At 39.4% G+C, this 24,022-nt stretch overlaps 1 protein-coding gene across 1 annotated transcript; it reads left to right on the plus strand.

Moving 5' to 3' along the window:
* Positions 1–598: 598 nt before the first annotated feature.
* On the plus strand, positions 599–22,620 carry LOC110311868 (cell surface glycoprotein CD200 receptor 2). The gene is made up of 6 exons (XM_085832226.1): positions 599–656; positions 16,739–16,777; positions 21,068–21,127; positions 21,849–22,163; positions 22,271–22,519; positions 22,616–22,620. The coding sequence occupies exons 1-6, from the start codon at positions 599–601 to the stop codon at positions 22,618–22,620; spliced, it is 726 nt and encodes a 241-aa protein (XP_085688352.1).
* The last annotated feature ends 1,402 nt before the right edge of the window (positions 22,621–24,022 follow it).

Genomic DNA, 24,022 nt, shown 5'->3' on the forward strand with positions numbered 1-24,022 from the left:
ACACTAAATGGACTTAGGCTGTGTGCATTTAACAATAATTTAAAAGGTCATGAAATTAAAAGGGAGTGGTAGAGCATGAGCAGAGTCAGAGGGGAGCAAGAGGTCTGGCACTGATATAAATTCATTACTCATCTATAAAATTCTCCAAAATTAAATGTTTCATTAGTTTACACAACAATAGCAGTCCATGTTGGATTTTCATAGCTATTTCATTTTATTTGATTCTTCCCTTTTCCTTTCCTTGCTGTACCTCTTTGTCCCTAGTAGTCCCCTTCCTTCACATGAAGCAGTTTGGTGGTGGGGGCCCTATGTCATCACAGAACTGGAATGTCTGCTATCATCTGTTCTATTTGGAGATGTCCTTATGTCTCTCATGCCCTTAACAGGTATAGTCTTAATTAATTAATGCCTTTCCTTTTGATAGTAGGAAGAGGCTTCCAATCCATATCTCTACCTTTAGTCTTTCTTTTTCGTCAAGAGAACAAGACTTTATTGAAACATTAGGTTTAAAAGTTTGGGGTCTTGGAAAATGAGATGGCTCAGTGGTTAAGAGCACTGGTTGCTCTTCCATAGAACCTTGATTCAATCATAGAACCACATGGCAACTCAAGATGTCCAATTCCAGAGGACTTGTTACCTTCATCTGAATTCTGAAGGTAATACTACACACATATGCAGGACAAATGAAGTCAACTCTGTTTGACAAACCAGCACTGGTACCTGGGGACTCTAGATTGGCATTTCTGCCCTGGGCACTTTCCTGTATGCCAAACAGGGAAACTAACCTGGCCATGTTGTATCCATAACCAGAGAAACTCAGGAGCATCTAGCTAACAATTGTTTACAATTTGAAGGGTAATCCATTTTATCCAGAGTTAACTACAACACACAGGCAGGCATAATGATAGAAGTATTTCCCCATCAAGTGGGAACTAAGCAAGCATGAGCCTTTAGGGTTAATGCACATGCAAACCCACTACTGGCACACCTGTAATCTCAACTTCTGGGAGATGGAGAGATCCACACCCTTGGTAGGTTAATAGCCAGTCTGAGCTGACAGCCTGTTGAAATGAAACCAAACCTGCAGCAGGAATTCATTATCCCCTCCCCCAATCTAATGATTACAGTCAGTAGGCTCTGGTCTATTACAATAATTAATAGGGATCTTAGAGTTGTGTCCACAGGAGATCTAGTCTCTTTTTAAGAGTCATCTTTCAGAATGCAACCATACATCTTTACAAAGTATCCCATCAACACCCTTGTCTCTCAGACTCTTCAACAGCAGCTGCCTCCCTATTCCCTTTGTGTATTGGATGAAGTGTGTATTTCTTAGCTTTCCCCAACTCCTGTTGTGTTATCACATGTGCTTTTCTCATCCAGTCCCATGGAATTGCTCTCCTAGTCTTAGTTCAAACTTGATTTCTCTATAAGCTTGCACCAAACACCTCTCCAGTCCTCTCAAAATATGGCTATCGCAAAGATTCTACTCCAAAGCTATGTTTATCTTGGATAACCCAAACTAGGTCATTTATACTCTACCTGTAGGATATGGTACTGCCGGCCCTTTAGACAGAATGACATCAAAAGCAAATGCTGTTTTATTACTCAACAATTAGCTGACAATATGAGTAGAGTAGAGATCTTTGACTTAGTTGAATGCTTTACTTATATGGCTGTCTACAATGAAAGCTATAAATATTTGCTTCAGATAGACCAGGGAAGAATATTACTTGATATTTATTTTCATGAATTTCTATATATTTAGGTGTTTCTGTTTATTCATATGTTTGTATACATATGTGTGCATATGCATTTATGTGAGGCACACATACACATTTATGTGCATGCATGTAGGGACCAGAGGCTAACATCAGGTGTCTTCTTCAATTGATCCTTCACTCTGTTTTAAAAATTGATTTATTATTATTATTATCATTATTGCTTATTCACTTTACATCCTCCTCCTGGCACCCCTCCCAAATCTGTCTCCTCATCCCTCCCTTCTCCTTTGAGCCAGTGGGTACACACTTGAATATCTCCCACCTTGGCACATCAAATCTTTGTGAAGCTAGGTGCATCCTCTTTCACTGAAGACAGACCAGGCATCCCAGCTAGAAGAACATATCCCATGTACAGGCAACAGCTTTTCGTATAGCCCCCATTCCAATTGTTTGGGACCCACATGAAGACCAAGTTGCACTGCTACATATAGGTGGGAAAGCCGAGGTAGAGCCTGTGTATGTTCTTTGATTGGTATTTCAGTCTCTAAGAGCCCCAAGGTTCCAGGTTCGTTGACTCTGTTGGCCTTCTAGTAGAGTTCCTATCTCCTTAGAGGCTGTAATCCTTTCTCCTGTTTGTCTGTAAGAGTCTCTATGCTCAAGCCGGGTGTGGTGGTGCACGCCTTTAATCCCAGCACTCGGGAGGCAGAGGCAGGCGGATTTCTGAGTTCGAGGCCAGCCTGGTCTACAGAGTGAGTTCCAGGACAGCCAGGACTATACAGAGAAACCCTGTCTCGAAAAACGAAAAAAAAAAAAAAAAAAAAAAGATTTTCCTGGCCAGAGGAAAGAGGTCCACCCGGCCCGTGAGCACTTTGCCTGAGTATTGGCGGCAGGCATCTTGGTTCCGGGACCCCACCGAGTGTATTCTGCACAGGCCCCAGGCTGCACAGGCCCCAGGCATCCGGCCACTTTCCCGGCCAGAGCAAAGGGGTCTGCTGGCCCGTGAGCACTTTGCCTGAGCATTGGCAGCAGACATCTTGGTTCCGGGACCCCGCTGAGTGTATTCTGCACAGCTCCAGAGATTACCAGATGGCGAAAGGCAAACATAAGAATCCTACTAACAGAAATCAAGACCACTCACCAAAATCAGATGCAGCACTCCCACACTAACTAGTCCTGGGCACCCTAACACAACCGAAAAGCTAGACCCGGATTTAAAAGCATATCTCATGATGATAGTAGAGGACATCAAGAAGGACTTTAATAACTCACTTAAAGAAATACAGGAGAACACTGCTAAAGAGTTACAAATCCTTAAAGAAAAACAGGAAAACACAACCAAACAGGTAGAAGTCCTTAAAGAAAAACAGGAAAACACATCCAAACAGGTGATGGAAATAAACAAAACCATACTAGACCTAAAAAGGGAAGTAGACACAATAAAGAAAACCCAAATGGGGCAACGCTGGAGATAGAAACCCTAGGAAAGAAATCTGGAGCCATAGATGTGAGCATCAGCAACAGAATAGAAGAGATGGAAGAGAGAATCTCAGGTGCAGAAGATTCCATAGAGAACATCGGCACAACAATCAAAGAAAATACAAAACGCAAAAGGATCCTAACTCAAAACATCCAGGAAATCCAGGACACAATGAGAAGACCAAACCTATGGATAATAGGAGTTGATGAGAATGAAGATTTTCAACTTAAAGGGCCAGCAAACATCTTCAACAAAATTATAGAAGAAAACTTCCCAAACCTAAAGAAAGAGATGCCCATGAACATACAAGAAGCCTACAGAACTCCAAATAGACTGGACCAGAAAAGAAATTCCTCCTGACACATAATAATCAAAACAACAAATGCACTAAATAAGGATAGAATATTAAAAGTAGTAAGGGAGAAAGGTCAAGTAACATGTAATGGCAGGCCTATCAGAATTACACCAAACTTTTCACCTAGACTATGAAAGCCAGAAGAGCCTAGACAGATATTATACAGACACTAAGAGAACACAAATGCCAGCCCAGGCTACTATACCCAGCCAAACTCTCAATTACCATAGATGGAGAAACCAAAGTATTCCACGACAAAATTAAATTCACACATTATCTTTCCACAAATCCAGCCCTTCAAAGGATAATAACAGAAAAAAACCAATACAAGAATGGAAATCACACCCTAGAAAAAGCAAGAAAGTAATCCCTCAACAAACCAAAACGAAGACAGCCACAAGAACAGAATGCCAACTCTAACAACAAAAATAAAAGGAAGCAACAATTACTTTTGCTTAATATCTCTTAATATCAATGGACTCAATTCCCCAATAAAAAGACATAGACTAACAGACTGGCTACACAAACAGGACCCAACATTCTGCTGCTTACAGGAAACCCATCTCAGGGAAAAAGACAGACACTACCTCAGAGTGAAAGGCTGGAAAACAATTTTCCAAGCAAATGGTCTGAAGAAACAAGCTGGAGTAGCCATTATAATATTGAATAAAATCAACTTCCAACCCAATGTTATCAAAAAAGACAAGGAGGGACGCTTCATACTCATCAAAGGTAAAATCCTCCAAGAGGAACTATCAATTCTGAATATCTATGCTCCAAATGCAAGGGCAGCCATATTCATTAAAGACACTTTAGTTAAGCTGAAAGCACACATTGCACCTCACACTGTAATAGTGGGAGACTTCAACACACCACTTTTATAAACGGACAGATGGTGGAAACAGAAACTAAACAGGGACACAGTGAAACTAACAGAAGTTATGAAACAAATGGACTTAACAGATATCTACAGAACATTTTATCCTAAAACAAAAGGATATAACTTCTGAGCACCTCACGGGACCTTATCCAAAATTAACCATATAATTGGTCACAAAACAGGCCTCAACATATACAAAAATATTGAAATTGTCCCATGCATCCTATCAGACCACCATGGACTAAGGCTGATCTTCAATAACAACATAACTAATAGAAAGCCAACATTCTCCTGGAAACTGAACAACACTCTTCTCAATGATACCTTGGTCAAGGAAGGAATAAAGAAAGAAATTAAAGACTTTTTAGAGTTTAATGAAAATGAAACCACAACATACCCAAACCTATGGGACACAATGAAAGCATATCTAAGAGGGAAACTCATAGCTCTGAGTGCCTCCAAAAAGAAACTGGAGAGCCACATACTAGCAGCTTGACAACACATATAAAAGCTCTAGAAAAAAAGGAAGAAAATTCACCCAAGAGGAGTAGATGGCAGGAAATAATCAAACTCAGGGGTGAAATCAACCAAGTGAAAACAAGAAGAACTATTCAAACAATTAACCAAATGAGGAGTTGGTTCTTTGAGAAAATCAACAAGATAGATAAACCCTTAGCTAGACTCACTAGAGGGCACAGGGACAACATCGTAATTAACAAAATCAGAAATGAAAAGGGAGACATAACAACAGATCCTGAAGATATCCAAAACACCATCAGATCCTTCTACAAAAGGCTATACTCAACAAAAGTGGAAAACCTGGACAAAATGGGCAAATTTCTAGACAGATACCAATTACCAAAGTTAAATCAGTATCAAGTTAACTATCTAAACAGTCCCATATCCCCTAAAGAAATAGAAGCAGTCATTAATAGTCTCCCAGCCAAAAATAGCCCAGGACCAGAGGGGTTTAGTGCAGAGTTCTTCCAGACCTTCAAAGAAGATCTAATTCCAGTTCTGCACAAACTATTCCACAAAATAGAAGTAGAAGGAAATCTACCCAACTCATTCTATGACGGCACAATTACTCTGATACCTAAACCACAGAAAGATCCAACAAAGATAGAGAACATCAGACCAAATTCCCTTATGAATATCGATGCAAAAATCCTCAATAAAATTCTTGCTAACCAAATCCAAGAACAGATTAAAGCAATCATCCATCCTGACCAAGTAGGTTTTATTCCAGGGATGGAGGGATGGTTTAATATATGAAAATTCATCAACATAATCCATTATATAAACAAACTCAAAGACAAAAACCACATGATCATTTCGTTAGATGTGGAAAAAGCATTCGACAAGATCCAACATCCATTCATGATAAAAGTCTTGGAAAGATCAGGAATTCAAGGCCCATACCTAAACATGATAAAAGCAATCTACAGCAAACCAGTAGCCAACATCAAGGTAAATGGTGAGAAGCTTGAAGCAATCCCACTAAAATCAGGGAGTAGACAAGGCTGTCCACTCTCTCCATACCTATTCAACATTGTACTTGAAGTCCTAGCCACAGCAATTCGACAACAGAAGAAGACCAAGGGGATACAAATTGGAAAAGATGGAGTCAAAATATCACTTTTTGCAGATGATAAGATAGTATATATAAGTGACCCTAAATATTCCACCAGAGAACTCCTAAACCTGATAAACAGCTTCAGTGAAGTAGCTGGATATAAAATTAACTCAAACAAATCAATGGCCTTTATCTACACAAAGAATAAACAGGCTGAGAAAGAAATTAGGGAAACAACACCCTTCTCAATAGTCACAAATAATATAAAATATCTTGGCGTGACTCTAACTAAGGAAGTGAAAGTTCAGTATGATAAAAACTTCAAGTCTCTGAAGAAAGAAATTAAAGAAGATCTCAGAAGATGGAAAGATCTCCCATGCTTATGGATTGGCAGGACAACATTGTAAAAATGGCTATCTTGCCAAAAGGAATCTACAGATTCAATGCAATCCCCATCAAAATTCCAACTCAATTCTTCAACAAATTAGAAAGGGCAATCGGCAGATTCATATGGAATAACAAAAACCCTAGGATAGCAACAACTCTTCTCAAGGATAAAATAACCTCTGGGTGAATCACCATGCCTGACCTAAAGCTGTACTACAGAGCAATTGTGATTAAAAACTGCATGGTACTGGTACATTGACAGACAAGTAGACCAATGCAACAGAATTGAAGACTCAGAAATGAACCCACATACCTATGGACACTTGATCTTTGATAAGGGATCTAAAACCATCCAGTGGAAAAAAGACAGCATTTTCAACAGATGGTGCTGGCACAAGTGGTTGTTATCATGTAGAAGAATGCAAATTGATCCATTCCTATCTCCTTGTACTGAGGTCAGAACTAAGTGGATCAAGGAACTTCACATAAAACCAGAGACACTGAAACTTATAGAGGAAAAAGTGGGGAAAAGCCTTGAAGATATGGGCACAGGGGAAAAATTCCTGAATAGAACAGCAATGGCTTGCGCTGTAAGATCAAGAATTGACAAATGGGACCTCATGAAACTGCAAAGCTTCTGCAAGGCAAAAGACACCGTCAATAAGAGAAGAAGACCACCAACAGATTGGGAAAGGAACTTTACCTATCCTAAATCAGATAGGGGACTAATATCCAATATATATAAAGAACTCAAGAAGGTGGACTCCAGAAAATCAAATAACCCCATTAAAAATGGGGTCAGAACTGAACAAAGAATTCTCACCTGAGGAATACCGAATGGCAGAGAAGCACCTGAAAAAATGTTCAACATCCTTAATCATCAGGGAAATGCAAATCAAAACAACCCTGAGATTCCACCTCACACCAGTCAGAATGGCTAAGATCAAAAATTCAGGTGACAGCCGATGCTGGCGAGGATGTGGAGAAAGAGGAACACTCCTCCATTGTTGGTGGGATTGCAAGCTTGTACAACCACTCTGGAAATCAGTCTGATAGTTCCTTAGAAAATTTGATATAGTACTACCGGAGGATCCAGCAATACCTATCCTCGGCATATATCCAGAAGATGTTCCAACCGGTAAGAAGGACACATGCTCCACTATGTTCATAGCAGCCTTATTTATAATAGCCAGAAGCTGGAAAGAACCCAGATGCCCCTCAACAGAGGAATGGATACAGAAAATGTGGTACATTTACACAATGGAGTACTACTCAGTTATTAAAAACAATGAATTTATGAAATTCCTAGGCAGATGGATGGACCTGGAGGGCATCATCCTGAGTGAGGTAACACAATCACAAAGGAACTCACACAATATGTACTCACTGATAAGTGGATATTAGCCCAGAAACTTAGGATACACAAGATATAAGATACAATTTGCTAAACGCATGAAATTCAAGAAGAATGAAGACCAAAGTGTGGACACTGTGCCCCTTCTTAGAATTGGGAACAAAACACCCATGGAAGGAGTTACAGAGGCAAAGTTTGGAGATGTGACGAAAGGATGGACCATCTAGAGACTGCCATATCCAGGGATCCACCCCATAATCAGCTTTGAAACGCTGACACCATTGCATACACTAGCCAGATTTTGCTGAAAGGACCCTGATATAGCTGTCTCTTGTGAGACTATGCCTAGCAAACATGAAGTGGATGCTCACAGGGCTCCCAATGGAGGAGCTGGAGAAAGTACCCAAGGAGCTAAAGGGATCTGCAACCCTATAGGTGGAACAACATTATGAACTAACCAGTACCCAGTAGCTTTTGACTCTAGCTTCATATGTATCAAAAGATGGCCTAGTTGGCCATCACTGGAAAGAGGGGCCCATTGGACACACAAATTTTATATGCCCCAGTACAGGGGAACACCAGGGCCAAAAAAATAGGAATGGGTGTGTATGGAAGTGGGGGGGGGGAGGGTATGGGGGACTTTTGGGATAGCATTGGAAATGTAATTGAGGAAAATACGTTATAAAAATTTTTTTAAATTAAAAAAAAAAAAAGAGTCTCTATGCTCCATTCACTGTTTGGCTGTGGGATTCTGCATCAGTCTGAGTTAGCTGCTGGGTGGAGCCTCTCAAATTCAGCCATGCTAGACTCCTAGGAGTCTACAAGCACAACAGAGTAACACTAATAGTGTCAGGGATGGGTGTTTGCTCATGGGATGCATCTCAAGTTGGGCCAGTTATTGTTCGGCCATTCCCTCAGTCTCTGCTTTATCCCCACATCCCTGAATTTCTTGTAGACAGGATCAATTTGGAATTGAAAGTTTTGTGGGTGGGTTTGTGTCTCTACTGTTCCACTGGGGTTCTTGACTAGCCACAGGAGGTGGCCTCTTTAAGTTTCATACCCCAATGCTTTGAGTCACAGCTGAGTAGACTCCCTTTGATCTTTGAGTGCCTTCCTTATGCCAGGACTCTCTCTCATCCTGGAGAAGACCCCTTATATTCCCTCCCCCATCAGTTACAGATTTCCATTTATCTTCCTGGCCACCTGGAAATTCCTGCTGTCCCTGTCTTTACTGTATTTTTAGTATAAGGTATCTCACAGAACCTGGAGCTTTCTTTTGGGAATTTTTCCCCTGTACCCATATCTTCGAGGGTTTTCCCTACTTTCTCCTCAACAAGTTTCAGTGTCCTTGGTTTTATGTGGAGTTCCTTAATTAACTTAGATTTGACCTTAGTACAAGGAGATAGGAATGGATCAATTCGCATTCTTCTACATGATAACCGCCAGTAGTGCCAGTTGTTGAAAATGCTGTCTTTTTTTCCACTGGATGGTTTTAGTTCCCTTATCAAAGATCAAGTGACAATAGGTGTGTGGGTTCATCTCTGTGTCTTCAATTCTGTTCCATTGGTCTACTTGGCTGTCTCTATACCAGTACCATCCAGTTTTTTATCACAATTGCTGTGTAGTACAGCTTTAGGTCAGGCATGGTGATTCCCCCAGAGGTTATTTTATCCTTGAGAAGAGTTTTTGCTATCCTAGGGTTTTTGTTATTCCATATGAATCTGCTGATTGCCCTTTCTAATTTGTTGAAGAATTGAGTTGGAACTTTGATGGGGATTGCATTGAATCTGTAGATTGCTTTTGGCAAGATAGCCATTTTTACTATATTGATCCTGCCAATCCATAAGCATGGGAGATCTTTCCATCTTCTGAGATCTTCTTTAATTTCTTTCTTCAGAGACTTGGAGTTCTTATCATACAGATCTTTCACTTCCTTAGTTAGAGTCACGCCGAGGTATGTTATATTATTTGTGACTATTGAGAAGGGTGTTGTTTCCCTAATTTCTTTCTCAGCCTGTTTATTCTTTGTGTAGATAAAGGCCATTGACTTGTATGAGTTAATTTTATATCCAGATACTTCTCTGAAGCTGTTTATCAGGCTTAGGAGTCCTCTGGTGGAATATTTAGGGTCACTTATTGGTACTATCATATCATCTGCAAAAAGTGATATTTTGACTTCTTCCTTTCCAATTTGTATCCCCTTTATCTCCTTTTGTTATCTAATTGCTGTGGGTAGGACTTCAAGTAAAATGTTGAATAGATAAGGAGATAGTGGACAGCCTTGTCTAGTCTCTAATTTTAGTGGGATTGCTTCCAGCTTCTCACCATTTACTTTGATGTTGGCTACTGGTTTGCTGTAGATTGCTTTTATCATGTTTAGGTATGGGCCTTGAATTCCTGATCTTTCCAAAACTTTTATTATGAATGGGTGTTGGATTTTGTCAAATGCTTTTTCTTCATGTAACGAGATGATCATGTAGTTTTTGTCTTTGAGTTTGTTTACATTGATGGATTTCCGTATATTGAACCATCCCTGCATCCCTGGGGTGAAACCTACTTGGTCAGGATGGATGATTGTTTTGATGTGTTCTTGGATTTGGTTAGCGAGAACTTAGTTGAGGATTTTTGCATCAATATTCATAAGGGAAATTGGTCTGAAGTTCTCTATCTTTGTTGGATCTTTCTGTGGTTTAGGTATCAGAGTAATTGTGGCTTCATAGAATGAGTTGGGTAGAGTAACTTCTGTTTCTATTTTGTGGAATAATTTGGAAAGAACTGGGATTAGATCTTCTTTGAAGGTCTGATAGAACTCTGCACTAAACCCATCTGGTCCTGGGCTTTTTTTGGTTGGGAGACTATTAATGACTGCTTATATTTCTTTAGGGGATATAGGACTGATATAGATATAGATCACTGATATAGATCATTAACCTGATCTTGATTTAACTCTGGTACCTGGTATCTGTCTAGAAACTTGTCCATTTCATCCAGGTTCTCCAGTTTTGTTGAGTATAGCCTTTTGTAGAAGGATCTGATGGTGTTTTGGATTTCTTCAGGATCTGTTTTTATGTCTCCTTTTTCATTTCCGATTTTGTTAATTAGGGTGCTTTCCATGTGCCTCTAGTGAATCTGGCTAAGGGTTTATCTATCTTTTTGATTTTCTCAAAGAACCAGCTCCTCCTTTGGTTGATTCTTTGAATAATTCTTGTTTCCACTTGGTTGATTTCGCTCCTGAGTTTGAGTATTTCCTGCCATCTACTCCTCTTGGGTGAATTTGCTTCCTTTTGTTCTAGAGCTTTTAGGTGTGTTGTCAAGCTGCTAGTGTGTGCTCTCTGTAGTTTCTTTTTGGAGGCACTCAGAGCTATGAGTTTTCCTCTTAGGAATGCTTTCATTGTGTCCCATAAGTTTGGGTATGTTGTGGCTTCATTTTCATTAAACTCCAAAAAGTCCTTAATTTCTTTCTTTATTCCTTCCTTGACCAAGGTATCATTGAGAAGAGTGTTGTTCAGTTTCCACTTGAATGTTGGCTTTCTATTATTTATTTTGTTATTGAAGATCAGCCTTAGTCCATGGTGATCTGATAGGATGCATGGGACAATTTCAATCTTTTTGTATATGTTTAGGCTTATTTTGTGACCAATTATGTGGTCAATTTTGGAGAAGGTACCATGGGGTGCTTAGAAGAAGGTATATCCTTTTGTTTTAGGATAAAATGTTTTGTAGATATCTGTTAAGTCCATTTGTTTCATAACTTCTGTTAGTTTCACTGTGTCCCTGTTTAGTTTCTGTTTCCATGATCTGTCCATTGGTGAAAGTGGTGTGTTAAAGTCTCCCACTGTTATTGTGTGAGGAGCAATGTGTGCTTTGAGCTTTCCTAAAGTTTCTTTAATGAATGTGGCTGCCCTTGTATTTGGAGCATATATATTCAGAATTGAGAGTTCCTCTCGGAGGATTTTACTTTTGATGAGTATGAAGTGCCCCTCCTTGTCTTTTTTGATTATTTTGGGTTGGAAGTTGATTTTGTTAGATATTAGAATGGCTACTCCAGCTTGTTTCTTAATACCATTTGCTTGGAAAATTGTTTTCCAGCCTTTCATTCTGAGGTAGTGTCTATCTTTTTCTCTGAGATGAGTTTCCTGTAAGTAGCAAAATGTTGGGTCTTGTTTGTGTAGCCAGTCTGTTAGTCTATGTCTTTTTATTGGGGAATTGAGTCCATTGATATTAAGAGATATTAAGGAAAAGTAATTTTTTTCTTTTTATTATTTTTGTTGTTAAAGTTGGCATTCTGTTCTTGTGGCTGTCTTCTTTTATGTTTGTTGGGGGATTACCTTCTTCTTTTTCTAGGACGTGGTTTCCATTCTTGTATCGTTTTTTTTCTGTTATTATCCTTTGAAGGGCTGGATTCGTGGAAAGATAATGTGTGAATTTGGTTTTGTCACGGAATACTTCTGTTTCTCCATCTATGGTAATTGAGAGTTTGGCTGGGTATAGTAGCCTGGGCTGGCATTTGTGTTCTCTTAGTGTCTGTGTAACATCTGTCCATGATCTTCTGGCTTTCATAGTCTAGGTGAAAAGTTTGGTGTAATTCTGATAGGCCTGCCATTACATGTTACTTGACCTTTCTCCCTTACTACTTTTAATATTCTATCCTTATTTAGTGCATTTGTTGTTTTGATTATTATGTGTCAGGAGGAATTTCTTTTCTGGTCCAGTCTATTTGGAGTTCTGTAGGCTTCTTGTATGTTCATGGGCATCTCTTTCTTTAGGTTTGGGAAGTTTTCTTCTATAATTTTGTTGAAGATATTTGCTGGTCCTTTGAGTTGAAAATCTTCATTCTCATCTACTCCTATTATCCATAGGTTTGGTCTTCTCATTGTGTCCTGGATTTCCTGGATGTTTTGATTTAGGATCTTTTTGCAATTTGTATTGTCTTTGATTGTTGTGCCAATGTTCTCTATGGAATCTTCTGCACCTGAGATTCTCTCTTCCATCTCTTCTATTCTGTTGCTGATGTTCGCATCTATGGTTCCAGATTTCTTTTCTAGGGTTTCTATCTCCAGCCTTGTCTCACTTTGGGTTTTCTTTATTGTGTCTACTTCCGTTTTTAGGTCTTGGATGGTTTTATTCAATTCCATCACCTGTTTGGTTGTGTTTTCTTATAATTCTTTAAGGGATTTTTGTGCTTCCTCTTTGATGTCTTCTACCTGTTTAGCAGTATTCTCCTGTATTTCTTTAAGTGATTTATTAAAGTCCTTCTTGATGTCCTCTACCATCATCATGAGATATGCTTTTATATCCAGGTCTAGTTTTTCCGGTGTGTTGGGGTGCCCTGGACTGGGCGAAGTGGGAGTGCTGGGTTCTGATGATGGTGAGTGTACTTGGTTTCTGTTAGTAAGATTCTTAAGTTTACCTTTCGCCATCTGGTAATCTCTGGAGTTAGTTGTTATAATTGTCTCTGTTTAGAGATTTTTCCTCTGGTGATTCTGTTACCCTCTATCAGCAGACCTGTGAGACTAGCTCTCTCTTCTGAGTTTCAGTGGTCAGAGCACTCTCTGCAGGCAAGCTCTCCTCTTACAGGGAAGGTGCACAGATATCTGGCATTCGGACCTCCCTCCTGGCTGAAGATGAAGGCCCAAAACAGGACCTTTCCCAGAAGCTGTGTTGCTTTGGCCTGTCACAGAAGCTGTTAGCTTCCGTAGCCCACACTCTCACCTGTGCAGACAACTTTCAGTGGAGTCTCGGAACCAAGATGTCTTCTGCAGATTCTGAGGCAAAGTCCCCCAGGGCTGGGTGGACACCTATCTTCTAGCCGGAAATGTGGCCAGATGTCTGGAGCCTGAAAATGGGGTGCCTCAGAAGCTCTGTGGCTCCTGCCTGTCCCAGAAGCTGTTAGCTTCTGTAGTGCACAGTCTCAACTGTGCACACTACTTTCAGTGGAGTCCCAGAACCGAGATCGCTCCCGTAGATCCTGAGGCAAAATCATCATGGTCCGGGAAGACACCTGTCCTCTGGCCAGGAAGGTGGCCAGATATCTGGAGCCCAAAAATGCCTCTGCCTCAGAAGCTCTGTGGCTCCCGCCTGTCCCAGAAGCTGTTAGCTTCTGTAGTGCACACTCTCACCTGTGCCGACCTTGTTCCCAATTCTAAGAAGAGGCAAAGTGTCCACACTTTGATCTTTGTTCTTCTTGAGTTTCATGTGTTTTACAAATTGTATCTTATATCTTGGGTATTCTAAGTTTCTGGGCTAATATTCTCTTATTTGTGAATACGTATCATGTGAGTTCTTTTGTGATTGGGTTACCTGACTCAGGATGATACCCTCCAGGTCCATCCATTTGCCTAGGAATTTCATAAATTCATTCTTTTTAATAGCTGAGTAGCACTCCATTGTGTAAATGTACCACATTTTCTCTATCCATTCCTCTGTTGAGGGGCATCTGGGTTCTTTCCAGCTTCTGGCTATTATAAACAAGGCTGCTATGAACATAGTGGAGCATGTGTCCTTCTTATCGGTTGGGACATCTTCTGGATATATGCCCAAGAGTGGTTTTGTGGGATCCTCCATTAGTACTATGTCCAATTTTCTATGGAACAGCCAGAGTGATTTCCAGAGTGGTTGTACAAGCTTGCAATCCCACCAACAATGGAGGGGTGTCCCTCTTTCTCCACATCCTTGCCAGCATCTGCTGTCACCTGAATTTTTGATCTTAGCCATTCTGACTGGTGAGGTGGAATCTCAGGGTTGTTTTGATTTGCATTTCTCTGATGATTAGGAATGTTGAACATTTTTTTTAGGTGCTTCTCAGTCATTCAGTATTCCTCAGTTGAGAGTTCTTTGTTTAGTTTTTTGTTCATTTTTAAATATGGGTATTTGGTTTCTGGAGTAAAGCTTCTTGAGTTCTTTGTATATAATGGACATTAGCACCTTATTGGATTTACGATTGATAAAGATCTTTTTCCTTTGCCTTACAGAAGCTTTGCAATTTTATGAGGACCCATTTGTCAATTATTGATCTTATAGCACAAGCCATTGGTGTTCTATTCAGGAATCTTTCTCCTGTGCCCATATCTTTGAGGTTCTTCCCCACTTTCTCCGGAATAAGTTTCAGTGTCTCTGCTTTTATGTGGAGTTCCTTGATCCACTTAGACTTGAGCTTTGTACAAGGAGATAAAAATGGATCAATTGACATTATTCTACATGCTAACTGCCACTTGAGCCAGCACCATTTGTTGAAGATGCTGTCATCTTTCCATTGGATGGTTTTAGCTCTCTTGTCAAAGATCAAGTGTCATAGGTGTGTGGGTTCATTTCTGGATCTTCAATTCTTTTCCATTGATCTTCCTGTCTGTCTCTGTAACAGTACCATGCAGTTTTTATCACAATTATCTGTAGTACAGCTTGAGGTCAGGCATGGTGATTCCACCAGAGATTCTTTTATCATTGAGAATACTTTGTGCTATCCTAGTTTTTGTTATTACAGATGAATTTGCAAATTGCTCTTTCTAACTCAGTGAAGAATTGAATTAGAATTTTGATGGGGATTGCTTTGAATCTGTAGATTGCTTTCAGCAAGATAACTATTTTGACTATGTTAATCCTGTCAATCCATGAGCATGAGAGCTCTTTCTGTCTTCTGAGATCTTCTTCCAATTCTTTCTTGAAGGACTTGACATTCTTATTATACAGATTTTTCATTTTCTAGGTTAGAGTCACACCAAGGTATTTTATATTATTTATGACTATTGTGAAGGGTGTTGTTTCCCTAATTTCTTTCTCAGCCTGTTTATCCTTTGTGCAGAGAAAGGCCATTGATTTGTTTGAGTTAAGTTTAAATCCAGCTACTTCACTGAAATTGTTTATCAGGTTTAAGAGTTCTATGGTGGAATTTCTGGGGTCACTTATAATACTATCATATCATCTGCAAATAGTGATATTTTGACTCCTTCCTTTCCAATTTCTATCCCCTTGATCTCTTTTTCTTGACTAATTGCTTTGGCTAGGACTTCAAGTACTATATTGAATACTTAGGGAGAAAGTGGGCAGCCTTGTGTAGTCTGTGATTTTAGTGGGATTGCTTCCAGTTTCTCACCATTTAGTTTGATGTTGGCTACTGGTTTGCTGTATATTGCTCTCATTGTGTTTAGGTATGGGCCTTGAATTTCTGATCTTTCCAAGACTTTTATCATGAAGGGTTGTTGGATTTTGTTGGATGCATTCTCAGCATCTAATGAGATGATCACGTGGTTTTTTGTCTTTAAGTTTGTTTATATAGTGAATTACGTTGATGGATTTCTGTATATTGAACCATCCCTGCATCCCTGGGATAAAGCCTATTTGATCATGATGGATGATTGTTTTGATGTGTTCTTGGATTCAGTTAGCAAGAATTTTACTGAGTATTTTTGCATCGATATTCATAAAGGGGAATGGTCTGAAGTTCTCTTTCTTGGTTGCGTCTTTCTGTGATTTAGGTATCAAAGTAATTGTGGCTTCATAGAATGCATGGGTAGAGTACCTTCTGTTTATATTTTGTGGAATAGTTTGAGGAGTATTGGTATTAGGTCCTCTTTGAAGGTCTGATAGAACTCTTCAATAAACCCATCTGTTCCTGTGTTTTTCTTTTGGTTGGGAGACTATTAATGACTGTTTTTATGTCTTTAGGGGATATGAGGCAGTTTAGATTGTAATTCTGATCCTGATTTTACTTTGGTACCTGGTATCTGTCTAGAAAATTGTCCATTTCATCCAGATTTTCCAGTTTTGTTGAGTATAGGCTTTTGTAGTAGGATCTGATTTTTTGGATTTCCTCAGATTCTGTTGTTATATGTCCATTTTCTTTTCTGATTTTGTTAATTAGGATACTGCCCTTGTGCCCTATAGTTAGTTTGACTAGGGGTTTATCTATCTTGCTGATTTTCTCAAAGAACCAGCTCCTGGTTTGGATGATTCTTGTATATCTCTTTTTTTTTCCCACTTGGTTGATTTCAGCCCTGAGTTTGATTATTTCCTGCTGTCTACTCCTATTGGGTGAATTTGCTTCCTTTTGTTCTAAAGCTGTCAGGTGTGCTGTCAAGCTGCTAGTGTGTGCTAGCTCCTGCTACTTTTGGAGGTACTCATAGCTATGAGCTTTAATCTTAGTATTCCTTTCATTGTGTCCCCTGAGTTTGGGTATGTAGTGGCTTCATTTTCATTAAACTTTAAAAAGTCTTTAATTTCTTTCTTTATTCCTTCTTTGACTGAGTTAACATTGAGTAGATTGTTGTTTAGCTTCCACTTGTATGTGGGTTTTCTATTATTTATGTTGTTATTGAAGATCAGCTCTAGTCCGTGGTGATCTGATAGGGTGCATGGGATTATTTCAATATTTTTGTATCTGCCGAGGCCTGTTTGGTGACCAATTATATGGTCAATTTTGGAGAAGGTACCATGAGGTACTGAGAAAAAGGTATATCCTTTTGTTTTAGGATAAAATGTTTTATGGATATCTGTTAATCCATTTGTTTCACAACTTCTCTTCGTTTCACTGTGTCTCTGTTTAGTTTCTGTTCCCAGGATCTGTCCATTGATGAGAATAGGTTTTTGAAGTCTCCCAATATTATTTTGTGAGATGGACTGTGTGCCTTGAGTTTTAGCAAACTTTCTTTAATGAATGTGGATGCCCTTGCATTTGGAGCATAGATGTTCAGAATTGAGAGTTGATCTTGGTAAATTTTATCTTTGATGTGTAAGAAGTGTCCTTCCTTATCTTTTTTTGAGAACTTTACGTTGATAGTCGATTTTATTTGATATTAGAATGGCCACTCCAGCTTGTTTCTTGGGACCATTTGCTTGGAAAATTGTTTTCCAGCCTGTTATTCTAAGGTAGTGGTTGTCTTTGTCCCTGAGGTGGGTTTCTTGTATGCAACAAAAAGTTGGGTATTGTTTATATAACCAATCTGTTAGTCTATGTCTTTTTATTGGGGAATTGAGTCCATTGATATTAAGAGATATTAAGGAAAAGTCGTTGTTGCTTCTTGTTATTTTTGTTGCTAGAGTTGGAATTCTATTCATGTGGCTATCTTCTTTATGTTTGTTGAAAGATTACTGTCTTGACTTTTCTCGAGCTTATTTTCCCTCTTTTTGTTGAAGCTTTCCATTTATTATCATTTTAAGGGCTGGATTTGTAGATACATATTGTGTGAATTTGGTTTGGTCATGTAATATCTTGATTTCTCCATCTATGGTAATTGAGAGGTGTTCTTGGTATAGTAGCCTGGGCTGGCATTTGTGTTCTCTTAGGGTCTGTATGAGATCTTCCCAGTATCTTCTGGCTTTCATAGTTTCTGGGGAGAAGTCAGGTGTAATTCTGATAGGTCTGCCTTTATATGTTACTTGACCTTTTTCCCTTACTGCTTTTAATATTTTTCTTTGTTTTGTGCATTTGGTGTTTTGATTATTATGTGCTGGGAGGAATTTCTTTTCTGTTCCAGTCTATTTGGAGTTCTATAGGCTTCTTGTATGTTCATGGTATCTTTTTCTTTAGGTTGGGGAAGTCTTCTTCTATAATTTTGTTGAAGATATTTACTGGCCCTTTTAGTTGGAAATCTTCCTTCACATCTATACCTAATACAGTTTGGTTTGGTCTTCTCATTTATCCTGGATTTCCAGGATGTTTTGGGTTAGGATCTTTTTGCATTTCACATTTTCTTTAATTGTTGTGTCAGTCTTTTCTATGGTATCTTCTGCACCTGAGATTCTCTCTTCTACCTCTTGTATTCTGTTGGTTATTCTTGCATCAATGGCTCCTGACTTCTTTCCTAGATTTTCTATTTCCAGAGTGGTCTCCTTTTGTGATTTCTTTATTGTTTCTACTTCCATATTTAGATCTTGGATTTTTTTTCAATTCTTTCACCTGATTAGATGTGTTCTCTTTTAATTATTTAAGGGAGTTATTTATTTTCTTCCTATATTCCTGATCATCATCATGAGAAGTGACTTTAGATCCATATCTTTCTTTTCTGGTGTGATGGTGTATCCAAGACTTGCTATGGTGGGAGAGTTTGGTTGTGATGATGCCAAGTAACCTTGGTTTCTGTGGTTCAGTTCTTATGCTTTCCTCCTGCCATCTGATCATTTCAAGTGCACACTGCCCTCAGTATATCTGATTGGATCCTGTCCTTCCTGTAATCCCAGTTGATTCAGTATTCTTCAGAGTCTGGCTTTCTTTGTAATCCTGTGATTCTGGGATCTAGTGAACCTGAGATTCTTGGTGTGTCAGAGTTCTTGGCAGTCAAGCTTCCTCTAAGACCCTGAGATCATGGTGTGACCAAGCTCCTGGGATGCTGAGATCCTGGAATACTAAGATCCTGGGTGTGTTACAGCGCCTGGAAGTGGTACCTCCTCTAGGGACCATGGGGCTGTCTTCTGTGTTTGAAATCAAGATAGACCAGAACTGACCAGAAGAAACCAGAACAGCTGGTTAGGTGGGTTTCCTGTGTCCCTGCTCCTGCTGGTACAGGCCCCTCATGGTTGTTTTGGAACAGATGTTGTGTTCCACTCACCAGTGGTCCTAAGATCCTGGGTGTGCTAGGGCACCTGAGGTGTGGAGAGTTCTCGGGGACTGTGGGTCTGTCTGCCGAGTTTGTGCCTAAAGTGGCCCAGGGCTAGCACTGACCTGAAGGTTGTCAAATGCTTCTTTAGCATCTCCTGGTAATGACTTTCCCCCTTAACCTTGCATCCTAAGACAAATCCCATTGGTCATATTGTATGATTTTTTTTTATAAACTCTTGAACTTGATTGGCTAATAATTTGGTACAGTTTTAATCCTTCGTCTTCTAACTACTGATTTCTGGAATTACATATATAAGTTACCTTGTCCAGATCCATGCAGGGCTATGGATTGAACTCAGGGCTTTTGTGAATGCTAGGCTCCATCTACATCCTTAACTCTGATGGCTTATTTTTTTTTAAGCACAGAGTCATAGTGCCATTTCTAAATATAATATAATGTATATAGTTTTTTGTTTATTAGAGAATCTCAATCTCTTGTTGCTTTCTAAATTTTGGCAATTATGATGGAAGCTAATTTACATTATTTTGAAAAGAATTCTTTGTTTTTAATTGTGAATTTCACATCATGTACTGCGGTCCCCTCACTTCTCTGTCCTCTCAGATTCACCTTTTGTCCTAGCACCTTCCCCCTCCAAAATGAAACACACACACACACCACCACCACTACCACCACCACCACTACCACTATAACCATCACCACCAGTAGCAGCAGCAGCAGCAGCAGCAGCAGCAGCAGCAGCAGCAAAACAAAGCAGCTCATTTTGGATGATATAAATAAATAGATACACATCTTATTTTGGAAGCTCTAGTATGTCACAGTGTGTTCCACTAACACTTCATAGTAGTGTAGGTACCTTAGGATAACAAACAAATCTACCTTTTCTTTCCTGTGTCTTTAATTGTTGCTTGGAAAGTGTGGAACTAATATGGGTCAATGTTTCAGAAGCTGATTATGATGATTTTTTTTCTTATAAAGCTGTGTATGTATGTAGTCCAGTTTGGTCCAAAATTTACGATATGGCCATCTGCTCTGACATAATTCTCCTGTCTCCCCTCTCTGTGCAACCATGATTGAATTCAACCATTATAACTGTGAACAATTCTGCAGAGCTCAAGGAAGTAAAGGAAAGTGGAAAGGGCACTCATCCTTCTCCTACCCTGCTCGGCTTCATTTCTGCTATTCAGTCACAAGGTAGAGCAGGTGGAAGGAAGTGAGAGAATGAATTCTTTGTGATTCTGTTTCTACACTTTTTTTTTGACAATGTCTCTGTACATCTGTGGGAAGTGTTCATTATTGGTCCAAATGGCTTTACTTGTGGGATAAGGTCTGGAGAAAGGAATTTAATGAAGTCAGGTTATGTGGTATGCCTACACTGGACCTGACAAGGGGATTTATGAAGGAAGGCAGGGCTACTGTAAACTATTTGGCAAAATAAAGTTACTCGTGAATGGGAAACAACTGATTAATATCTTATAAATGGGCTGGAGAGATAGCTCAGCAGTTAAGAGCACTGACTGCTCTTCCTGAGATCTTGAGTTCAAATCCCAGCAATCACATGGTGGACCACAACCATCTGTAATGAGATCTGATGCCCTCTTATGGTTTATCAGAAGACAGCTACAGTATACTTACATGTAATAAGTAAATAAATCTTTATTTAAAAACCGCAATTTTCAAGATGTTGACATATCAGTGATGATAAAACTTTGAATTCCTGCTTACAATAATTGAAATATTTAAGCACCTATTTTTAAATATTTTCTAGAGTCAAGTTGTATTGATAAGAACCAAACAACACAGAACAGTTTACCTCCTATGACAGAAGGTAATATTGTTGCTTATCTTGTGGGAATGGACAGTTGACCTTGCTTAGAAACAGTATCTAATGCCTTGGCTGCTGGACAGATTCAGGATGAGTAGCAGAGTCTGGTGATGTAGTGTTATGGTGGGAGGGACCCTGAACACTTGCCTCTAAACCTCTGCCATCTCAGAGGGATTGATAGAAAGACCGTGGCATTATCACCCTCCCAGGTCTGTGTTGAAGAATTTCTTTCTTCATCTGATTAGGTGACCTTGATTTGGATGTGACTTGTGAGGACTTGAGTTCCACAAAGAGACAAGTGATATTGAAATAGGACAGTGGAGATGTTAATGCAGTGTTTATCATAAGCGTGGCTTATTCCTATCAAATTCTGCTCCTGTTATAGTGATGACAATACTGACTTTTGTTACAAGTTATTGTGACAGATAAGTTTGTTGAGTAATCACCACTCAGCACACTTGTATCCATCATGAATGATTTATAAGTTAACAACCAATGTGAGGATTTATGGTGCAAGATGTGCATTGCCTACATGCCTTAAACTTTATGTTAGAAGATGAATAACATATTTAATTCTGATAGTTTGAACATACAAAAACACAGAAATGAGAGAAAGATCTACTACTAGTCAAGCATTGTTCTAGTTTAACTTCATATAAGTTGCTGTGATTGACCTAACTCACAAGGTATTCTTTTCTTGTTCTTTCTCTCTGTGTGTATCCAGTGTACACTACAGTGTCTGTACAGATGGGTACTAAGGCTCTGCTCTGCTGCCTTTCTATTCCACTGACAAAAGCAATATTAATAACATGGATAATAATACCCAGAAGCCAGCCTTTCTGCATGATATCGTACAAAGTAGAAACAAAGGAGAGCTATGAAAACTGCTTGGGCAAGAACATCACCTGGGCCTCCACACCTGACCTCAGTCCTGACCTTCAGATCAGTGCAGTGGCCCTCCAGCATGAGGGGAATTACTCATGTGAGATAGCAACACCTGAAGAGAATTTCCATAAAGTCTATGACCTCCAAGTGCTGGGTAAGAGACATTGTCACATATTGTGCTACTTCAGGTCACCAATTTGTGTTAGAAAAAATGTCCTTTGATGACAAGTCTGAATCTTTATTTTCTTTCCATCTCTCCAGTGCCCCCTGAAGTAACCTACTTTCTAGGGGAAAATAGAACTGCAGTTTGTGAGGCAATGGCAGGCAAGCCTGCTGCACAGATCTCTTGGTCCCCAGATGGGGACTGTGTCACTAAGAGTGAGTCACACAGCAATGGCACCGTGACTGTCAGGAGCACGTGCCACTGGGAGCTGAACAATGTGTCTGCTGTGTCCTGCTTAGTCTCTCACTTGACTGGTAACCGGACTCTGTTCATAGAACTGAATCAAGGTGAGTTTCTTTTTTAAAAAGAAGAAATAATTGATATTTATCTTATTCTTCCATGAAAGATAAATGCTTTATGTTCATTCTCTGTGTGATAAATAGAGTAGACAACACCTGTTAGGGGAAGAAGGAGTAAAGTCAGGACACCAACAGAAGCAGAAAACATGAAGCTGGTTGCTAACTCTGCAGACTCCCGCTAACATGTGTCACCTGGACAGCGGTTGGTCCTGTCTATAGTGTGCTGGCCTCTGAAGTAGCTCTAAGCTGTGTCAAGTTGACAGAGTTAACTAGGACAACAAATCCACTTCAGACACTTACAACAAGTTTTTGTTATTATTTGTAATTCTGTTACTCCTTCCATGGGTATTTTGTTCCCCATTCTAAGAAGAAGGTAAGTATCCACACATTGGTTTTCCTTCGTCTTGAGTTTCATGTGTTTTGCACATTATATCTTGGACATTCTAAATTTCTGGACTAATATCAGCTTATCAGTGAGTGTATATCATGTGTGTTCTTTTGTGATTGGGTTACCTCAGTCAGAATGATATCCTCCAGATGTATCCATTTGCCTAAGAATTTCATGAATTCATTGTTTTTAATTACTGAGTAGTATGCCATTGTATAAATGTACCGCATTTTCTGTATCCATTCCTCTGTTGAGGGACATCTGGGTTCTTTCCAGCTTCTGGCTATTATAAATAAGGCTGCTATGAAAATAGTGGAGCATGTGTCCTTATTATAAGTTGGAACATCTTCTGGGCATATGCCCAGGAGTGTTATTGCTGGATCTTCCTGTAGTACTATGTCCAGGAACCGCCAGACTGATTTCCAGAGTGGTTGTACAAGCTTGCAATCCCACCAAGAATGGAGGAGTGTTCCTCTTTCTCCACACCTTTGCCAGCATCTGCTGTCACCTGAATTTTTGATCTTAGACATTCTGACTGGTATGAGGTGGAATCTCAGGGTTGTTTTGATTTGCATTCCCCTGATGATTAAGGATGTTGAACATTTTTTCAGGTGCTTCTCAGCCAATTTGGTATTCCTCAGTTAAGAATTCCTTGTTTAGCTCTGTACCCCATTTTTAATAGGGTTATTTGATTTCCTGGAATCCATATTCTTGTGCTCTTTGTATATATTGGATATTATTCTCCTATCTGATTTAGGATTGGTAAAGACACTTCCCCAATCTTTTGATGGCTATTTTTTGTTATTTACAGTGTCTTTTGCCTTACAGAAGCTTTCCAATTTTATGAGGTCCAATTTGTCGATTTTTGATCTTACATCACAAGCCATTGCTGTTCTCTTCAGGAATTTTCCCCCCGTGCCCATATCTTCCAGGCTTTTCTCACTTTCTCCTCTATAAGTTTCAGTGTCTCTGGTTTTATGTGAAGTTCCTTGATCCACTTAGACTTGAGCTTTGTACAAGGAGATAGGAATGGATCAATTCACATTCTTCTACATGATAACCACCAGTTGTACCAGCACCATTTGTTGAAAATGCTCTCTTTT

This window comes from Mus caroli, unplaced genomic scaffold, assembly GCF_978045245.1.
Source record: "Mus caroli unplaced genomic scaffold, Mus_caroli_1 scaffold_17, whole genome shotgun sequence".
In the NCBI taxonomy this organism is placed as follows: Eukaryota; Metazoa; Chordata; class Mammalia; order Rodentia; family Muridae; genus Mus; species Mus caroli.

What these genes read in the sequence shown, in the direction of transcription:
- LOC110311868 (XM_085832226.1), top strand. Translation starts at nt 599, where the DNA reads ATGGCAACTCAAGATGTCCAATTCCAGAGGACTTGTTACCTTCATCTG. An exon ending in TTTACCTCCTATGACAGAAG is followed by an intron (nt 21,128 to 21,848) that starts GTAATATTGTTG and finishes GTGTGTATCCAG; the next exon opens with TGTACACTACAGTGTCTGTA. An exon ending in CTATGACCTCCAAGTGCTGG is followed by an intron (nt 22,164 to 22,270) that starts GTAAGAGACATT and finishes CCATCTCTCCAG; the next exon opens with TGCCCCCTGAAGTAACCTAC.